At 36.6% G+C, this 19,320-nt stretch overlaps 1 protein-coding gene across 1 annotated transcript in view; it reads left to right on the top strand.

Annotated features, from left to right (window-relative positions):
- Positions 1 to 19,320, top strand: part of LOC134843729 (protein virilizer homolog) — a 550,828-nt gene that overhangs the window by 400,302 nt on the left and 131,206 nt on the right. The window contains exons 9-17 of the mRNA XM_063859975.1: positions 7,024 to 7,384; positions 8,159 to 8,314; positions 9,505 to 9,662; positions 13,829 to 13,910; positions 14,029 to 14,684; positions 14,870 to 14,981; positions 15,822 to 16,116; positions 16,397 to 16,728; positions 18,705 to 19,178. Coding sequence (XP_063716045.1) covers positions 7,024 to 7,384; positions 8,159 to 8,314; positions 9,505 to 9,662; positions 13,829 to 13,910; positions 14,029 to 14,684; positions 14,870 to 14,981; positions 15,822 to 16,116; positions 16,397 to 16,728; positions 18,705 to 19,178 — 2,626 coding nt within the window. The remainder of the gene's footprint in view (positions 1 to 7,023; positions 7,385 to 8,158; positions 8,315 to 9,504; positions 9,663 to 13,828; positions 13,911 to 14,028; positions 14,685 to 14,869; positions 14,982 to 15,821; positions 16,117 to 16,396; positions 16,729 to 18,704; positions 19,179 to 19,320) is intronic.

The following is a 19,320-nucleotide window of genomic DNA, read 5'->3' as shown; positions in this document are numbered from 1 at the left end:
AAATAATAATTGTACATCGGATTTGTTAAATGTTTCTACAGGTGTCCCTCGGGGATCTGTTCTTGGCCCTCTTCTTTTTCCTATTGATATAAATGACTTGCATCAAGCAGTGTAGAAGTCCTGCGTCTTCCTATCTGCAGATGATAAAAACATATCCTGCGAAAATGCAAATTTCAATGATTAGCACTATTAACAAAGATTTCACAGATATTCATTCTGGATTGAACAAATATTTCCTACTGGCTATGTTCCAATAAATTAACACTAAATGTACAAAACTACGCTAATAAGTTTTAATAGACGTGCTTCTAATCATAATATCGAGTTTCTTTAAAAAACGTTCGAATCAAGGGCAGCTTATAATTACCTTGGAGTAGATATCGCTAATCAGTTGTCGCTTAACCAGAACATTCAAATTGTTAAAACTAAATTAGGACGCCATTATGGCGTAATTTCAAAAATGCGTCATTTTGTTCCGACATCGGTTCTATTTGAATACTATCAGGCAAACGTAAAACAAGGTGAAGTAAGAAAATTAACAGCTTGAATTTATTTTCTTCTCGGTTTGTCGTTTCGGATGCTCCCCACATGCGACCACAAGTGTCCCAAGGAGCATCGCATAAAGATTAAAGCAAAAATGTAACAATAATGAACCCGTCGTCAATTCTGGTCAGTTTTGCTGTTCAACACTCCATGATGGTTCAAAGAGCAGTTTAGTGCCGCATGGAAAAAATAAGATCAATCTCGCGCATGAGATTTATGAAATTATTGAAACTTCTTAAAAAAATCCCAGTATTTGTAGTAGCCTTTAAAAGATCCAATTTGAAAAAATTGTAAAATCTAAAATTTTATCTTATTTTGGAAACTAAAAACTCTTTGCCTGCTAAATCGACTATGGGGAGTTCAAATAGGTCATCAAAACTCAGTTTTTAGTACTTTTGAAAAAAAAAATTCTAATCAAAAAAAGTTGAGTCAGAAACGTGAAAAACCTTTTTTTTTGTCAAAAAGGCAAAAGAAGATGTTCCAATCAAATTAATAAACTAATCTACACTTTTTGAATCTGTTCAGAATGATACTCATGACCGTAGCGGTAGAAAATACCCATTTTGAGAAAAGTCGAAAAAACACCTTTTTGGTGAACTAAAAGAAATGGAATAATCGGGTAAAGTGGTTGTCAAACTTATAGGATCGAAAAGTGACCTTTATAAGGTATAATTTGCGTGTCAATTAAGGGTCGCATGCAAAAATCTAGAACAATCGTGAAGGCCATTTCTGAGAACGAGACTTTTTTTGGGAATTTGGCTATTAGTATTTGTAGTTATATAGTAGTAGGTGACCGCAGAAAAAACTTGTTAAAACCACAATTTTTAACCATTTTCGATAATTTAATTCTCTATACCTATTAAATTGATTATGGCAAGCTCAAATATGCCATCAAAACTCACTTTTTCTCACTTTTGATCAATTTTATTTCTTTGATAAAAAAATGTTGAGTCAGAAAGGTGAAAAATCAATTTTTTTCAAAAACTCAAAACAAGTTGTTCCAATCTAATACATTCACTTGGCCACACTTTATGAACCTGTTTAGAATGTTTTTCATGATCAAAGCCATTAAAATAACCCATTTTGAGAAAAGTCGAAAAAACACCTTTTTGGTTAACTCAAAAAGTGGAGAAAATGGTCCTATAAATAAAACCATCAAAAAGTGGCATTAACAAGCTGCCATTATCTCGTCAATTTATGGCCGCATGCAAAATATTAGAACAATCCTATGAACCTTTTTTGAGAAAAAGACTTTTGTTTCGGAATTTGTCTATTAGTATTTGTAGTAAGATAGTAGTAAGTGACCACAGAAAAAAAAACTTTAAAAACTACATTTTTTAACCATTTTTGATAGTTTAATACTCTTGATTCGGCAATAAAGGGCGAGTGACAAAATTTAAAGAAGAAATAATGGCGTTGGTAAAGAGCAGCTTAAGATGCACGAGAATAAATTTACTCTAAAAACGCTTTCAGAGGCAGAGTTATTGGAGAATAATAATCGAATGGATAATGTATAGATTATTGGCCTCGTTGAAACGATCACTGAGGAAGGGCGCAGAGAAAAGATGGAAACAACAATAAAGAAAGTTGTAGATATTGGTGATGCACTAGAGGCGCAAATTGTTGAAAACGACATATCCATTGCTCATAGGTTGCCATCAAGAACGACCAGAGAGAAACCAGTAGTAGTTCGATTTGCCAGGCGTATCAAAAAGATTCATCTGCTGCAAAAAAAGGAACCTAAGAAACACCGAAAAATTCAAGGTTGGTAAACATTTCGAAGATCTGAGTACTGCTAAGTTCAATTTCATGAAGATGATGAAGTGTGACGAAAGAATTCAGTCAACATGGACAAAAGAGGGAACAATTTTTTTTTGTGTGGAAGAGTGATCAAAAATATATAAAGTTACTCGGCTATACTACAAAGGTGGACATTTTTTGAATTACATTGTTGAGAGTGCGATGAACTGCTTCAATGTTGTTTTTTTTTTGGATTTCCAATGGACAGGAAGGATCATGAATCAATTGAAATTCAAATTCAAATTAATATGTGTTGTGCTAGTTTTACTGCTCTGTTATCTAATGTACTATTTCTAAAAAAGCATCAAGTAGATTTAGAAGCACTAGCACTTCTAAGTAGTCTCGAGTCTCCACTCAAAATACTTTGGCTAACTGAAACTCAGTTAAATGAAATAGACGATATCATAAATTAAGATTGAAGGTTTTCATACATAGATACCATGATACAACTAGGTAATAAAGTTAATCTAATTGATCAGTTGGATTCGGAATTACCTGAATCTGTCTCAGTTCTTGTGGAGTTCAATGGCAAGAAAGCTATAATATTGGCAGCATATGCACCACCTAGATACGACAAACAACTGTTTATCGAAATACTGGCTAAAGAACTTGAACATTTTGCCCAACGCAAATTACCGATGATTGTAACAGGTGTTTTAAATATAGAGACAATTAAAAAAAAATCTAAAGCGAGATTATCTAGATATATCTAGATATGATAACATGCAATGGTTTCCTTTTTTTCTAAGTGAGTCGAAATATTGATGCTTATGAAACATGAATAGACTATTTTTTGACAAGCAATTGAGAAAATGCAATCCTAACAGTTCTCGAAAATGATTGCTTTTCCGACCACTATCCGATAATTCTGACTGCACCTTTCATATCAAAATCTGAAGAATCGTTCTATTCATACCGAGATATGTCATTTCTTAATAAAGAAAAAAATGAACTGTTTCGTATTCGTTTTGAAAGAGAAATTAGAGTTGTCGAATCTGGTCAACGATGAGAGAATTAATGATGCGTACGATAAATTTGAAGTTTGTTTTCTTGACTCGTTAAATTTGTTTGCTCCATCAAAAAAAATGTATCCCAAAATCAAAAAACAATGCGCCCTGGTTTCATAAAGGATTGAAAAATGCCATGAATAAAAAGAACATGTTATACAAGTCACGGAAATCCGATAAATTGAATGCCAGTAAGAAAAATAAGTTTATAGAGCAACGTCGAAAGGGCGAAAAGCCTATAAGAGTTACAAAAAAAACACTATTTCTATCATAAACTTAATAAATGCTTAGAAGTATTTCAGTTTCTAAATTAAACAAATGGGAGAAGCCCAGAAGCTGAGAATTTGGCTTCGCTGCCTGTCGATGGCAACAGTTTATCGGATCCTTGTTTATTATCTAACGCCTTCAATGATTATTTTTCGCCAAAAGGCTCTAGGTTAGCTCTTACCAGTGAGCCTACTGAGCCAGTTGTTGAAGTTAACAATGCTAGTCAATCGAAGAATGTTTTTAATTGCACGTTCAGTGAGGTTATAAACGTTATTAAGAATTTAAAATCGAAACAAACCTGTGGAATTGATGAAATAAGTAATATTTTACTGAAAAAGTCAGACTTCGTTACAGCCCCTTATTTAACTTTTATAACAAACCTCTCATTTTTTGTGGGGAAGTTTCCCCAAAAGCTTAAGTATGCGAAAGTGTAATCATTGCATAGGGGTGATACAAAATTAGAAATTAATAAGTACCGCCTTTTTTACTGTTGAATAGCTGTAGTAAAATAATTGAAAAAATTACTGTATGATAAACAATTTGGATATCAAGTAAAATTTTGCACAATCGACGCTTTAGCAGAAATGACTGCACGCCATCGGTTGGGAGTTGATACAAATATTAAATGTTTTTTTTTTGTCGATTTAAAAAAGGCCTTTGATACAATTGACCAAATTCTTCTCAAAAAATTATAGAACGATATGACGTTCGAGGAAACTGTTATCAATGGCTCGAAAATTATGTGACAGACAGGTATCAATGTGTGAAAGTTAATAATTGTACATCGGATTTGTTAAATGTTTCTACAGGTGTCCCTCGGGGATCTGTTCTTGGCCCTCTTCTTTTTCCTATTGATATAAATGACTTGCATCAAGCAGTGTAGAAGTCCTGCGTTTTCCTATCTGCAGATGATAAAAACATATCCTGCGAAAATGCAAATTTCAATGATTAGCACTATTAACAAAGATTTCACAGATATTCATTCTGGATTGAACAAATATTTCCTACTGGCTATGTTCCAATAAATTAACACTAAATGTACAAAACTACGCTAATAAGTTTTAATAGACGTGCTTCTAATCATAATATCGAGTTTATTTAAAAAACGTTCGAATCAAGGGCAGCTTATAATTACCTTGGAGTAGATATCGCTAATCAGTTGTCGCTTAACCAGAACATTCAAATTGTTAAAACTAAATTAGGACGCCATTATGGCGTAATTTCAAAAATGCGTCATTTTGTTCCGACATCGGTTCTATTTGAATACTATCAGGCAAACGTAAAACCAATAAAAAATGGCTTACGGTTTAAGGAGGAACAAGTTTACCATTGTTAAATAAAATTACAATTTCTCGACTTAAAATCATTGGAATGATTTACTTCGAAATTAAGTATGATATTATAATGCAATGTTTTTCAATTAACAAAATTCTAACAGTACATGAGCTTTATGTTTACGAATTGGTTAAATTCAGTTTTTGATCGATTAATCAACGCCATTCAACAAATTTTCTCCATTCGTTTTTTGCTGAAACGTTTTTCATATAATACACGAAAATTTAAACAGTCCAAATTTGTTTCTCCTTTCTTCAAAACAGAGCAAATTATCTTCGCTAACCAGCAGAGTTGCAAAATTGCTTAAAATGATGAGTGAAATTAATATAATGCCCCCAAATCTTGAAAATTGACTAAAAATGAAAAATGTTGCTTTGTTAAAAAGTTTGAAGATCATTTTATAATAGGAAGCAACGATTTGGTAAGTTACATTTTCAATAAGTTATTTTCAGATTGCAAAAAAATATTACTTTATGATAATTCAAACCAATTGGTCAATTTATACCAGATACTAGTTATAGGGTTGCGAATCTCGGCTGAAAATATGACCGCTTCAATTCTTGTAATTTTCGAGATATCACTATTTTTATAATTTTTTCGAAAAGTTCTTGATACTTTGAAATTTACAAAAATAAATTTTCAAACGTTTGAATTTTGTGACCATTTAGTAAAATGGTGTTCAGCAATTGCACTGAGCTTGCGAGACTTGGCTGAAAAAATTGTCGTCTCAAATCCTTGTAGTTTTCGAGATGTCGCAATTTTTATAATTTTTCGAAAAGTTCTTGATACTTTTTTCATGAATTTGAAATTTTTACCCATTTTTTATAATGCTGTTAGACAAGTATACTTAGCTTCCAAATCAGGGCTGAAAGTTTGAAATCTCAAATCCTTGTTGTTTTCGAGAAATTTTTAATATTAATTTAAAATAAATTTTAAAACTAATAAATAAAAAAAAATCTTTAAGTTTTTTTATTGATATGCTTAATGGGTAGATTCTAAGTGGGCATTCTCGTGCTCTTTGCCTATCCACTCCAAAATCTGGTGCTCATAATGTTGGTTTAGTTTTTCCTTTTCTAGTAAATGTATGTTTGTTATATGCTGATGTTGTTTGTTATAACTTATGGAGAAATAAATTCTTCTTCTTCTATCGAGGAGCAAAAATGTAAAAGTCACGAAAAATGAGATCAAATTCTTGCTTCGAAAAGGTAATTAAATATCAGATTTTCCAGTGAAACTTGAAATTTACCTTGTGATACAGTTTTTTCAAACTGGGTAATTTTATCATAATCATGGTTGTTGGCTTTGCTCAATATCAAAAGTGGATTTGGATCTATAGGTTCTTCAGCAGAAAAGAACTATTTGATTATCAATTTTACTCAAACTTGGTTATTTTTGTGATCAAAATATCAATCATCGAAACTTCTTATAGTTCTACGAGCTCAAGCACATGTTTGCAATTAACTGCCGAAATTTCAATAAGTATCGAGGATTTTAGAATAGAGAACACTTTTACTACCGTCCAAATTTATCGATAGTCTTAAGTCATTGAAGCGTAGCAATGTAGCAAGGAAGACAATTGTAATTTTGGTAGAATTTGTCCAATTTTATCTACAGTTCAAGTTCCCGTAATTATTTTTGTTGTTCGATGCCGAAATAACGATTAGCATCTTGAATGAAGTCAAGTGTTTTCTTTCGGTCGGATTTGCCTTTTGGTAATGATCAAATATGACAGTATGGTCTGCTTCCCCTTTTTGTTTGTCATTCATGAAACAATAATCTCATTTCCCCAAATAGGAAGATTATGTTATGATTTTTGCAATCTGTTCACAGATTCGTTATATAATTTTTGCTCTGAACTTGTTTGATTGCTTTTCTTCAATTGTTAAATTGTTTGTAGGTTCATTTGGGGAATTTTTCTGTTTTTAGTACAAGGATGTTGTTTTATCCTGGATTTTTTTTTAAGTTTCGAGAAATAACTAACTTTTTCAAAGATATTTCTTTTTTGAAATTTAATATTGGGCACCGCAGATGGTGCGAAGTTACGCTTGGCCTCTCAGTTCTTTTGATGCAGGAAGATTTTGATGAGGCCTCAGACGAAGACAACACTACCTACCTGACTGAAGATTCTTCCTCTTGCCACCAACAGCAGCAGCACACAGTAGCAATAGCTGAACAGCAGAAGTTTCTGGAACAGCAGACTGTGCTGGAGCAGCAGGAGGAGCGCATACTGCAGAGTGTGATGGACAAGTGGGCGTCCTCTTCTTCATCCTCATCCTTGTCTGCTGCTGCTGTAGACCACGTGGGGGGCAAGGAGTACTCCTCATTGAGCTCATCTGCTGCCAATTGTATGGGTCGTCAGTTGAAGCACTTCAAGCCACCCCAGTTGTATGTCGCAGACAAAATCAATCGCAGTGTGTTCGACGAGACAAAACGTAAGTGAAGTGAAGTAAAGTGAAGAGAAGAGACAACTAATTGAACTATTCAGGAAACCAGCCACGAGATTAAATTTGTAGCAAAATTTTATTGATTCACCACAGTAGATAACGCCCTATAACTCGAACCCAATGGATAAAAGGTTTCTATCCGGTAAAAGTTTCCTCTCGGCGTAATTGTTGGCATATGGGTACTTTGTGTTAAAATTGACCAAAGTTGGATGCTTGAGGTATAAAAGCGTCGTTTTAAGTTGACTACTGCAAATTAATGGCAAATATTATGAGTGCTAAGATATATTAATGTTGGTGTGATAGAGTAATGTGAAAGTACAGGGTGTGTGTGTGTGTGTGTGTGTGTGTGTGTGTGTGTGTGTGTGTGTGAGGGGGGAGTGATGATCATTAGAAAAATGATTACTTTGTGGGATCATATCCAGGATCCGTTAAATTTTTGTTTATTTAAATGTCCAGCCCTTTAGAACTGAAAGATGACGGATTCATGGGCAATAATTTGATTAACTCACATCTGAATTGACAATTGCAGTGGTAATTGACAGGCAGAGTTGACTCGAACACTTTTTTTGAGCAAAAAAATGAAGTTCCTGGGAATATTGGAGTTCTATTCGAATATGCAAACTGATTAGAATGATTGCAACACTGGTTTTGATGAAGATGTGAAAGAAATGGAAAGGATTCGTTTAAATGAGTTTAAAGAAGGCGGGTTTGAACGTCATTTGGATAGTGTAATTGGCAGTGAGTGGGTGGGTGGGTGTTTAGACAAGCAGTTGACTCATGTGGTTGGGGAGATGCAGAAGTGCAAGGGACTTGAGGAGTCGGAGGGGGGCGAGTGGGTGGTGCGACTGGAGTCCCTCTACGAGGCCGCTCTCCAGGGACTGAGTCAGCTCAAACACCACCACCAACAACTCTTCAAACGTAATACACTCCATTATTGCACTATACACTATCTGCTCACAAGTAATCTGCAGTCATATATCTCTGCATTGGCTCACCTTACAACTAGTCTCTCTTCACTCTCAGGCCATATTTGCCCATATAGTGAATGAGTTTTTTATCGATCAATGCCTTTGCCAGGGTTTTTTGCACCTAATTGAAAAGGGTACGTCACTGATCGCTCTGACGAGGTGTTGTTGAAATGAGAAGATTTAAAGTTTCAGAGTGTCCGAGACAGATATGCTTGCATCTCATACCGTAGCCAGCAAACAAACTACCAGGCAACAGAATATTGAGAGCGTCTTCTTCAAAGAGTGGCAAGCTTGCAAACTAAGCCTACTTTTTTTCAAGTCTCACGCTGTGATGTCCATTTGAAAACAAATGTTTTTTTTTCATAAAAAAAGTGTCAATCATAAATTGTTCAAGAAGTTCGACGTCCATCTCTTTTCCCTCTAAAGTCATTTTTTTCTGTTTACTTGCGTTCATTGAATGTTTTCCAAGTATCTGTTGGCTATTTAACCCTGAAAAAGGAAAAAAAAGGAAGAAGAATCCCGAAAGAATGTGTCGAAAAATCCGGCCGAATTTCTTCATACGCGAGAAAAATCGTGAAGTCGAAAAAAATTTCAGTATTCTGAGGCCAAAACTGGATGGCTGTCCAAAATTCTGATGTAAAAGATTCAAAAATGTTGTTTTCTCGAGGGGGGGGGGGGCGGATTTTCAAAAAATATTCGAAATTTTATCGAGCTTTTTTTAGGTCGACCGAATTGATTTTCCGAGTTCTCACAAATCACTATAAAGACCCAATTTTGACCAAATTTTCTGCGCCGCAGAAAATCTTTCGAAAAAAAAACAGCCACTAAAATGTTTTGTTTTTCTGCGCGCTTCCCCCTCAAATTTAGTATATACTTTGCTCAAACTTAATCTTTTATTTCAACTTTGATATGTATTCAAGTTCAATTCTAATTAATTTGCCAGAAGGAAGGTAAATTACGCTCATCATTGACATAAGTACGAATTTTCTAGGTCTTAGACTTTCCATATTCGAAAAAAAACAATCAGTTTTGGTTTCCTTGTTAATCGACACTTTCGCAACTGCCTGTTGGCTGTTTTGGATTGAATGAGCATCAATGAAGTATTATCAGGCGACTGCACTGCATTCTGATTCATTCTAGAGCTGCTGCACTTGATTGTGGGCAATGCGTGTTTGGCGATCGAGTGGGAGAGGGCCCTGAGTCAGAAGATAGGCTTCAACGTGCGTCAGATCAAAGTGGGATGTCGACTCATCTCCATGCTCGCACTGGTCGACTACGAGTGCGTAAAACTGCTTCTCGTAAGTCACTACTGCTACCACCACCACTGCTGCTACCAACATTAACCGTCAGCTCATCAAATTTAAACTCAACACATCGGTGAATTTATTGAGTCCAGTGTTAGTTCGTTCACCGAATTATTTTTCCGGCCATTGAAAATGGCGAGGAATTTGTCCTCGGGTGCGTTTTAGTATTTTTATTCAAGTACCGTAAATAGTTTTTTTCTTCGAGAATTCTCAGCCAAATCGGAAATTAATGTTTCAATAGAAAGAACAGGTAGCGGGGATCTCTTCTGCATCAGCCGCTTCGCCCTAATTTTGTAGAAAAATGTTGTGGCCTCAAAATAGCCATTGTTTGGCATTTGGACCGTTTATGTGAAATTTTTCGGCTCTGCTCGAAAACCACCCTCCGAAATCTGGATGTAAAGTATCAATCGAAAAAGGGGTTTGGGAATTGTAACAGAAAAATAGTTATAAGTTTTGTAAAAGTCAAATTTGCGTTTTTGATCGTTTTTTGGAAACTTTTTTTTTCTCGAAAACTACTCAGATGGCGAATCAATCGTACCTGTTTGTTTGGTTTTTCCGTTTTCGAAGCTCCTTTTTGTCTTCAGAGCTAGATTTTGCGTACCCTAGGACGAAATTCGTGGGTGACGAAGTTAGTTTTTACACTTGTGAGGCGAGTGTATTAGTACGAACCTTCTTTGTTCCCAACCTAAGTCGCAAATTTTGGTGACCTTTTTGGGCCACTTTTTTAGGGTTTTCATAGCATGTGTTTTGACATTCGAATAGTAATTAGTTAATACAGTTGATGCAATTTTAATTCATGAAATGAACCGAAAAAAGTGATTTGTTTCAAACAGCATAACAATGATGAAAACTCGATTTCAGAAATTTTCTAACTCAATATATCTCTCAATTTTTTGAAATGCATATTTTGTAAAAAAAAATAATATGGATTTATGCTTTGCGATTTTTTTCATGCAAAATTAGTGTGCGTGCCTATAGTTTATTTTATTCCTATTTATTACTGGCAAATTGAGTCTATTTGTATTTACTGAATGGCATTGGCAATTTATTAGCATATGTTCAAATTCGAGGCATATGTAGCTGCTTTTTTGTGACTAGTGTTTGTCGTTTGTTAAGCTTGAGTGGATAGTGCGTGAGACTCAAAATCTCTTGATTGCAGTAGGTCGAGTCCTACACAATCCAGTAGTTCGAATCCTACATGTAACCGAGTTTTTACAAATTCGATGCTTATTTCTACTTTTTCTTATTTCACTTGATAGAGCTGCTTTTTGATCGTGTTCTCGGAAGTGTTTGCAAAGCGCAGCTTTGACTCCGTGTTTTTGAATTCTTTGAAAGTTCAGGGTCAAGTCACTGAGCATATCAGTCGCTTTGCTGACTCCGAGTTTTTTTTCTATCAAAAACGCGTTACATAGCATGCTCTAAACTGATTTTTCAATCCTTTTTCTGAGAAAGAAAGTCTTTCGTTTTGTTCAAGCTCGAATTTGATAATTCGCGTTTCGATTTTTGGTTTATTTTTAAGTTCAGCTCATTTAGTTTTGTTTTTGTAGGTCAACGATTCTTAAGGCCAGATGTTTTTTCTTTGAGTTTCAAAAAATCGAGTTTTTTAACTGTCTGGGTGGTTTTGATTATTTAAACTGTCTTTGTGGTGACTTTTTAAAATGTTTTTGGTGAGTTAAACTGTCTTAGAGATGAAAATCTTACTGATTTTTTTTCAGGAAAAAAACTGAAAATTTGTTCACGCTTAAGTTAGATTTTCCGGTTCGACTTTTCTTTTTGAGTGCTTTTCCTAAGGCAGCCAATCTTCACTATCGAACATCAAAATTGTTAATTGCACAAAAACGTGATCGATTTGTCGTTTTCAAAAAAGATCTAATTATCAGCGAAATAAAAAGTTCACCCATTGATCCAGTTTTTTCAAATTGGCTTGATTTTGTCGAAAAAGCACGAATCATAAATTGTGCGTGAAATTCAAATGGCTATTTAATTTTAATAATTAAAAAAATTGAAGTTTTTTTTCAAAAATTAAGTCATTTGTTTTTCTCTTTCCTTACGTTCATTTCTCTTTCCCAACTGCCATTTTCTGTTTGTTGCGTTCATTACCTTTTTTTAAACTGTCTGTTGGCTATGTTTATCCTTCGGGTATTGTTGAATACCCGGCATAATAATTGACCTGATAAAATTAATGGTTTTTCACATGCTAATGTATAAATTGATTTATCGTCTATTTAGGTAGTGTTTTTTTCTAGAACAGTTACTAGGTTTTGTGTTCCTGTTAGATCTGTTTTTCAGAAAACATGCTATTTTAGTCTAGTTTTTTATGGATGTTGGTTTCATTGCTGTAACGTTTTCAAATCAATTTCCAAGAGCCTAAAAAGTCATTGTAATAATTCATTTACATTATTAGTGTAAAATTTCTGTTGGAAGCCTTTGAAAGGTCTTTAAAAAGGCTTGAACGAGTATTCAATAATTCTCATTTCACTGTGTTTTTGTCTATGAATACTGTTTGCAATAATTTCCAAAATGAAGACTCTGCCTCTCAGGAAAGTTGATCTAATTAATTGAAATAGAATAGTTCAAAATATAAGAATTTTTTTTGTAGAGTATATGAAAGTATACAGCTGACGTGCCTCATTTTTGATAAAGCGAGCGTGGTGTTATTTATGGCATTTTTACACTCAAACTTTTAAATAAAAGCGCTCATTTTGGTGACACATTTATTGCATATTATTGGCAGTTAGGTAGCATGTGTTCTCTACATTTTTAATTGCTATTTTTTGGTTTCCGCAAGCTCCAGCGGCACAAAGCTGTACGTCAGTTGAATTTAGTACTTCAGTGCCCAAGGACTGAGGTTTGAATCCCGTTCAGATCGTTTGTATTTTTCAAAACTAATTTTTCCTATTTTTTGCCCTTTTGAAGCTACTTCATGGCGGTTTTTGCTTGTTTGCGAAGTGCAGCTGCGCCTTTTTGTGAAAAGAATTATTATAAAAAATAGACTTACCTCTCGAAAAACGGCACTGATTTTTTCAGGGCGGATTTTGCTAATTTTTTTAGGTCGACTAAGTCCGATCCATTACAAAGCACCATAAATACCCTATTCCAAGGAAGTTCTCTGCGCTGCAGACGATTGGCTAGATAAATGGCCAAAAAGCCGTTTTTGGGATGTTTTTTGAAAGTTTTGGCTGCTAAATTGCGTTTTTTAGGCACGCTCTCCAACATTAGTCTATTTTGGCGCCTTTAAAGGTTTTCGGGTCGGTCGGCCAAAATTGGTACTGAATGGTACGGCCAAAAATGGTACTTAAATGGTGAAAAAAATAGATGCGTGATTTCAAAGTACGAATTTTCTAACCCTACTTTTTATTAACTGTTATGAAAAAGGTTGCATAAACATGTCTATTTGATGCATTTTTTTCGGCGGTTGGGCTGGGAAATGATCATTTATGGGGTTTTAATGGTACCAAATGACTGCCTAAAAAGATTCCATAACCGGTGTTGAATTCATTGTTACTTTAATGAAAGCTTAAAATCATAATCATGAAGCAATTTTACGTGTGTTAATTATTGTGCTAATCTATGCTACAATTATACATAGTGGTTAGAAACTTTAGGACACTATCCAGCGACCAAAAGATCCATTTAGTGTCCCCTCTGGTCAATGATTTTGTAAATGTATAAAATTCTGGTGTGTATATTTTTGAATCAGAGAAAAAAATTTCTGAGAAAAAAATTTTTGAGAAAGCTTTTTAGGTCGGTTACAAAATCGTGTTTTACTGGCGCGCTCACCAACATAAGTATATATTGGCACCTTAAGAAAAATTCTTAGAGCGGCCGGCCGAAAAAGGTTGTCCCAAAGTAGTACTAAATGCTGACCCGTTTTGGTGCTAAGGGGGTCGAATTCAAATTTTCTCCCAAAAATTACCCTTGCCTATCGTTCCATTTTTCTCTCATTAGGCCAGTTTTTGTATAAAAAAGTGTCAATCATAAAAGGTGCTTGGAAAGTAAAGACCGAGGTGCTTTTTTCTTCAAAGTTCTGAAGTTGGGAAATATTGAGAACAGTTCAATCGAAGTTATGCTTGAGTTGTTTTGTGCGTTTCCAACTGTCTGTTGTCTGTGTTTCGCTGATTGCAAGCTTCTATGATTATGTCATTAGTAACCTGTTTCAGTCGTCCCAGGTGTTGGACAGCTTGTTTCTCCTTGTCAGCCAGCCGCTAATGGTCTCAACTATGAAACTGTTTGCTCTAGAAGGTAACACCCCAGATTAATCAGGCATCCTTAAAACCAGCTTTAAGTTTTAAGTTATGATGCAGATATGAGGAGTAAAAACTAATTAACTGCAACTAATGCTAGTAATTCAATATTGCAGCGATTGATGCATTGTGCAGTTGTTCGCTTGGAATCAAAACACTTCTGGCATCGAATGGATTTGTGAAAATGCTGGAAATTCTGAACTGCTCCAAATGCACGAGGATCAACCACGCCATCTCAGTGATTGCGCACAAGATCAACATCTACGAGTGTGTTCATCTGTGTCACAAGCAGAGCATTGAGGTGTCGAGGAAGATGAGAAGCTGCGCCTCTGACTCGCTCATGCTGATCGACGCCGAGGGAGTATCGAACGCATTCGCTGCTCTTCTGGAAGCGCTAGAAAGCTATGCCCACAATCAGATCAGAGTTCCAGAGGGAGTGAAGAAACTGGAGCCACGTGCCTATGATGGCTTCATGTTCCGTCTGATTAGTGAGAGAGGTCTGCTAGACCAGATGCAGCTGCTGTTGGCGAGTCCGTTGAACCAGTCGTGCAGTAAGCTAGTGGCTACTCTGTTAAGGCTACTAGACTGGCTGCTGCAGTCCAACGAGGGAAGGGCCTTTCTAGTGCACAACGGGGATGCAGTCAAGGGTTGTGTCCAGGGCCTCCTTGGTGGCACAGAGCAGGGCAATGAGGAGGGGCGTGGAGTGGGTTGGGATGTAGATCGGGATGAGGGACAGAAGAGAATGGCAGCTCAGCTGATCAGCGCCATCAAAGTTAGAACCTCATCGGTCTCTTTTTTGTCCCATAATGCATAATTGCAGTTAAATTGTAAATCAATGATACAACTTCGCAACAATATGTAACAAGCATGGGCATTATTTTACATGCAGCTCTTCCAGTTGCTTTTGTCAGAAATAGCACTTTGGGATTCCCAGTGAACAGTATGTAATTGTTTTAGACGACAGAAGTGGTGGATGAGTTGAAAAGCTGCAAGCTGAGAGACAGAGAGAAGGCGACAGTGGAGAAGACGAAAGTTGTCCTAGAGCGCATCTACACTCTTTTGCGTGAAGGCAAGTCTTAACATCGTGTAGCTGTTATTTAGGCATTTTTGCTCCCTGATCGCAATGCAAAATTTTTCATTATTCTTTTCGTTCGCTTTGATAAACGCAGTTAAGAATCTCATGTAGGTCGAAATGAGTTTTTGTTATTCTTTATATTTAGAGTCGATCAAAAATAGCATGTGCTCTGACATTCGAATAGTAATGAATTAGCACGGTTGATGCATTTTTGATTCATCAAATGAACCGAAAAAAGCTATTTGTTTCAAACAAGATCAGAATAATAAAAACTCGATTTCAGAAACTTTCTAACTCTATATATCTCGCAATTTTTTGAAATGCATAATTTTTACATAATGTGGCTTTATGCCTTGCGATTTGTTACATGCAAAGTTAGTGTGGATGCCTTCAGTTTTTGATATTCCAAATTATCTATCGCAAAATTGAGTCTATTGGAAATTGTTAGCATATGTAGCTGCTTTATTCGTGACTAGTGTTTGTCGGTTTTTAAGCTTGCGTGGCTGAGTGGATATTGCGTGAGACTCAAAATCTCTTGATTGCAGTAGGTCTCAGATTGTAATCCTACAGGTAGCCGAGTTTTTGCTAATCGAGGCTTATTTCTACTTTTTTTATTTCACTTGATAGAGCTGCTTTTTGGTCGTGTTCTCGGAAGTGTTTGCGAAGTGCAGCTTCGCCTCTATGTTTTATGTCAAACTGTGGCCGGCGGAAGTTTCGGTGCTTTTTCGTCTAGCGTAACAGCCGTTTTTTTTCTAAAACTATTACCGGCTCAAACGATTGTTGTGTGTGGTATGTTGTATTGATGTTTTATATGGTTGTATGAGTGTGTTTTAGACGCGGAAACAGTGGCTATCGTGCTCAGACAGACCGACTCTCTCAAGTTCATCTCGCACTTGTTGGTGTCGCACGTGCAGCAGCAGCAAAGATCCCCCCACTCGGACACAGCTGCAGCAGCAGCAGAACAGTCCAAAGCCACTAGGAGGTCAGTGACCTTCGAAGGCCAGCAGCAGACTAAAGTGGAGCAGAGTGGTACAGGCACTGAGGTGGACCATGTGGTTCTGTTGGCCACCACTGTTCTGCAGAGGGCGGCTGAGACGGATGAGTCACACGTGGAGACATGGGCGCTCATGTAAGTCACAACAATAACAACAACCACAACACCTCGCTTTCCAACATATCATCCGTGATAGCAACAGCTTCAAAATTCGCGTTTTTAATGTTTTACTTTCAATGCATGAGCTTCAATTCCTAATATTCGGCCAAGTTTTTTTTTTCGTTTGAGGTTTTGTTCTGAGGTTTTTGTTCATGATAGAATTTTTCTGTTTTTCATTAAGCTGCTGTGAAAGTATGAAAAATTTGATATTGAGAAAAGGACGACGTTTTGTTTTAGTGATTACTGCTCGTTTCAGACTGCTGCAGTTGCCTGAAGTAGAAGAAGCGCCTCCGATTCTCGGCTGGACTGAGTCGTGCAGAGGAAAGGAAGAGGGCGCGAGATCGTGTCTTGATGGCATTTCGTGTCACAGAATGAGGGAACTGTGCAAGTGGCTGGAACCAATGCGGGATGTGCAGATTGCTCTTAAGCATGCAGCTGCAACCAGTCAGAAGAAGATGAAAAAGGAGGAGGAGGAGGAGAGTCTGAAACAGCTGACTGAAATCGGAATCGCACATGTGGAACAGCTGGTGTATTTCATGAAGCATCGGCTGGAGCAGTTTGGCGCCAGATTTGTCCTCGAGGCACCAGGTTATGATACTTTCTGCTGAACCACTCTGAACTGTTCAATCACATTTGCTCTTTGAAATTGAACGGATGATTGTTTACGCTCTACTTTTTTCAGGCTTCAACTTGTCTAACAGAACCTCTGAATCATTAGATTACTTGTTTGTTGCTGGCTTTCACAAAATATTCCGGCCAATTGTGTCTTCTTAAATTATCCTAATCATCCTAAACAGTCTTGACTTTTGTTGTAATTTAGTAATTATGTCGCTGATTATAACGAATACACTTATTAGGTCGTGGTGATTTGTTTTTCGGCAAGGTAAATGTCTTAAAAGTTGCTCACACTAAAATTTGGCTTTTCGTTGTTCACACTAGCCTGCTTGCGAGCGTTAGTGTGTTAGTACCAACGTTTTTTTCTAACCTAATGTAGCATTGAAATTAGCAGAACATCTGTTCTCTGCTGTATTTGTGGCTAGTGTATGTCTTAAATTAAGTGTCCGTAGCTGAGTGGGTAGTGCGTGAGACTCAAAATCTCTTGGTCGCAGTAGGTCGTATATTCGAATCCGAGACGTAGCCGAATTTTAACTAATTCGAGTCTTGTATCTATGTTTAAAAAGCTGCTTTTGTCGTCTTTTCGCTAGTGCTTGCGAAGCGCAGCTTCGCCTCAGTGTTTACTTTTGATGTAAAAGTACTTCTTTTGAAAATAGATATGAAGTTTTATTGACTCTCTAAAATTTTGAAGTTTTATTGACTCTCTTGGCGCCGTTTTTCATTGTAACTTAAGGACTTAAGGTCAATTTTTTTAACTGTAACTTTTGAAAAAACCAACCCTGACTTCGTATATTTTCCTTCATGCTTTGCTAAGTATATGAGTTTTTTGGCTTCTTTTTTTCTTCAGGACAACGTCTTTCTCACGAAATTTGATTTTTTCGCGGCTGGAAGTTGGCTTTTTAAAAAAAATCAACTGAAATGTTGATTCAGTGTGCTTTAATTGTGTTTCCATCAAATTAGTGCCAATCATAAAGAAATTTGAAGCTTGAACTTGATGTTTTTCTTCAAAATTAGAATGTTGAAAAAACAACGTTGAATCATTCAGTTTTTTGGTTAGCTTTGTTTTTTCTCTGATATTTGTTGTGTGGATAAATAGTATTGGCTTACATGCTATTGGCTGCCAATAATTGTCATAGTGGACTAATATTGCGTCATTTATAAAGGGATATATGTTTTCATCTTTTGTGCTTTAAGAGAGGGTGGAGGGCCGAGAAATACCGGGTTTCAAAACTTTATAGCTCAAAGTTTTGCTCTCGGATCAATTGTTGCTGCTCGGTGAGTTTTCAGATTGTTCGGTTTGCCGACATTTTTCTTAAAAGATCTAGGGAGCAGTATCGAATCCGATACTTGGCCGAACTTATACTAATCCGAGGCTTATCAGCCTGTTCCACTTTATAGAGCTGCTTTTTTGCCGTGTTCACGCTAGTGTTTGCGAAGAGCAGCATCGCCCGTGTGCGAAATTCTGAGGTTATTTCGGCTTCAAGATGTGGCGGTTTGCAGGTATCGCGGTTTGATGAACAAGCGCTGGGATCGATTCCTTCTGTGGCCATGTACAGTTTTAATATGACTCTTTTCCACTTTCTCCCCATATTTCAAATTTTCAATTTTTTCAGTTGTCTTACGTGTTATTATGGCTGAATGCGTTTACGATGAAAGGTATGAAGAACAGTGAAAAATAGTTAGTTTGTTCACCATGCAAATTTTCATTACATTATGAAAACGCGTAGTTACTTTTTCAAAACTGAAATTCAAGCGTGGGGAAATTGGAAAAGAGTGTAAGATTTAATTGCAATTCTTTCAGGTTTAAATTTCGCCCCTTGTTGTTTTTGTTCTGTTTTGAGCTCTATTCCACGTTTTTGTTAATTAAATCTGCCTAGTGCAGATTTGTCTCTATGCCACAAGCTGTACTGCACCGAGATCTCTGTATTGTTGATCAACATGTATTGCAGGGATGATATCGTGTTTACGCGTCATTCTCCGGCTTCTAAAGAAGCCAACTGTGGATGAGGAGCGTGAGCCGCAAGCAAACTTGGCTGCGTTGATAAACCTTTTTGAAGCATCAGGATACGACATTCTACTGCGCCTGGTGAATTCGGCAGTTGTTCAAAACTCCTCCTTCATCTGGAGGTCCCATCAGTTGAACTCAAAGTTACCTGAAGCAATAACAACGCAGTGTGTGGATTTTGCGGTTGCTGTGTTGGAGATAATGAAGCTGATGATTGGGAAGCTGATGTCGTCCAATGAGATCCCCTTCCGAGATCTGAGAGTGGTTGAAGCGGTGATGACTCTGCAGTCTGTAGTCTGCTCCAAGGTCAGAGGTGGCGATAGAGTGAAGTTGAAGATGAAGGCGACACGAGTGAAGGAGCTAGTCGTGCACATTCTCTCTATGTACACGCGCACAGCTTCCACTGCACACAATACAGGTGAGCATTTTGAGGAGCACCCTTGTTTTTCTCACCCTCATTTTGTATCTACTCACCCTCATTTTTGTATCTACAATTACTTAGTTTCAAATAAAGTCCTTTTTGTAAAAAAAAAGGGACTTTGAATGGCGAACAACGTGAT

Source organism: Symsagittifera roscoffensis, chromosome 4 (genome assembly GCF_963678635.1).
Source record: "Symsagittifera roscoffensis chromosome 4, txSymRosc1.1, whole genome shotgun sequence".
In the NCBI taxonomy this organism is placed as follows: domain Eukaryota; kingdom Metazoa; phylum Xenacoelomorpha; order Acoela; family Convolutidae; genus Symsagittifera; species Symsagittifera roscoffensis.
Note: the sequence above shows the minus strand (reverse complement) of the source record. Positions and strands in the feature narration are given on the sequence as shown.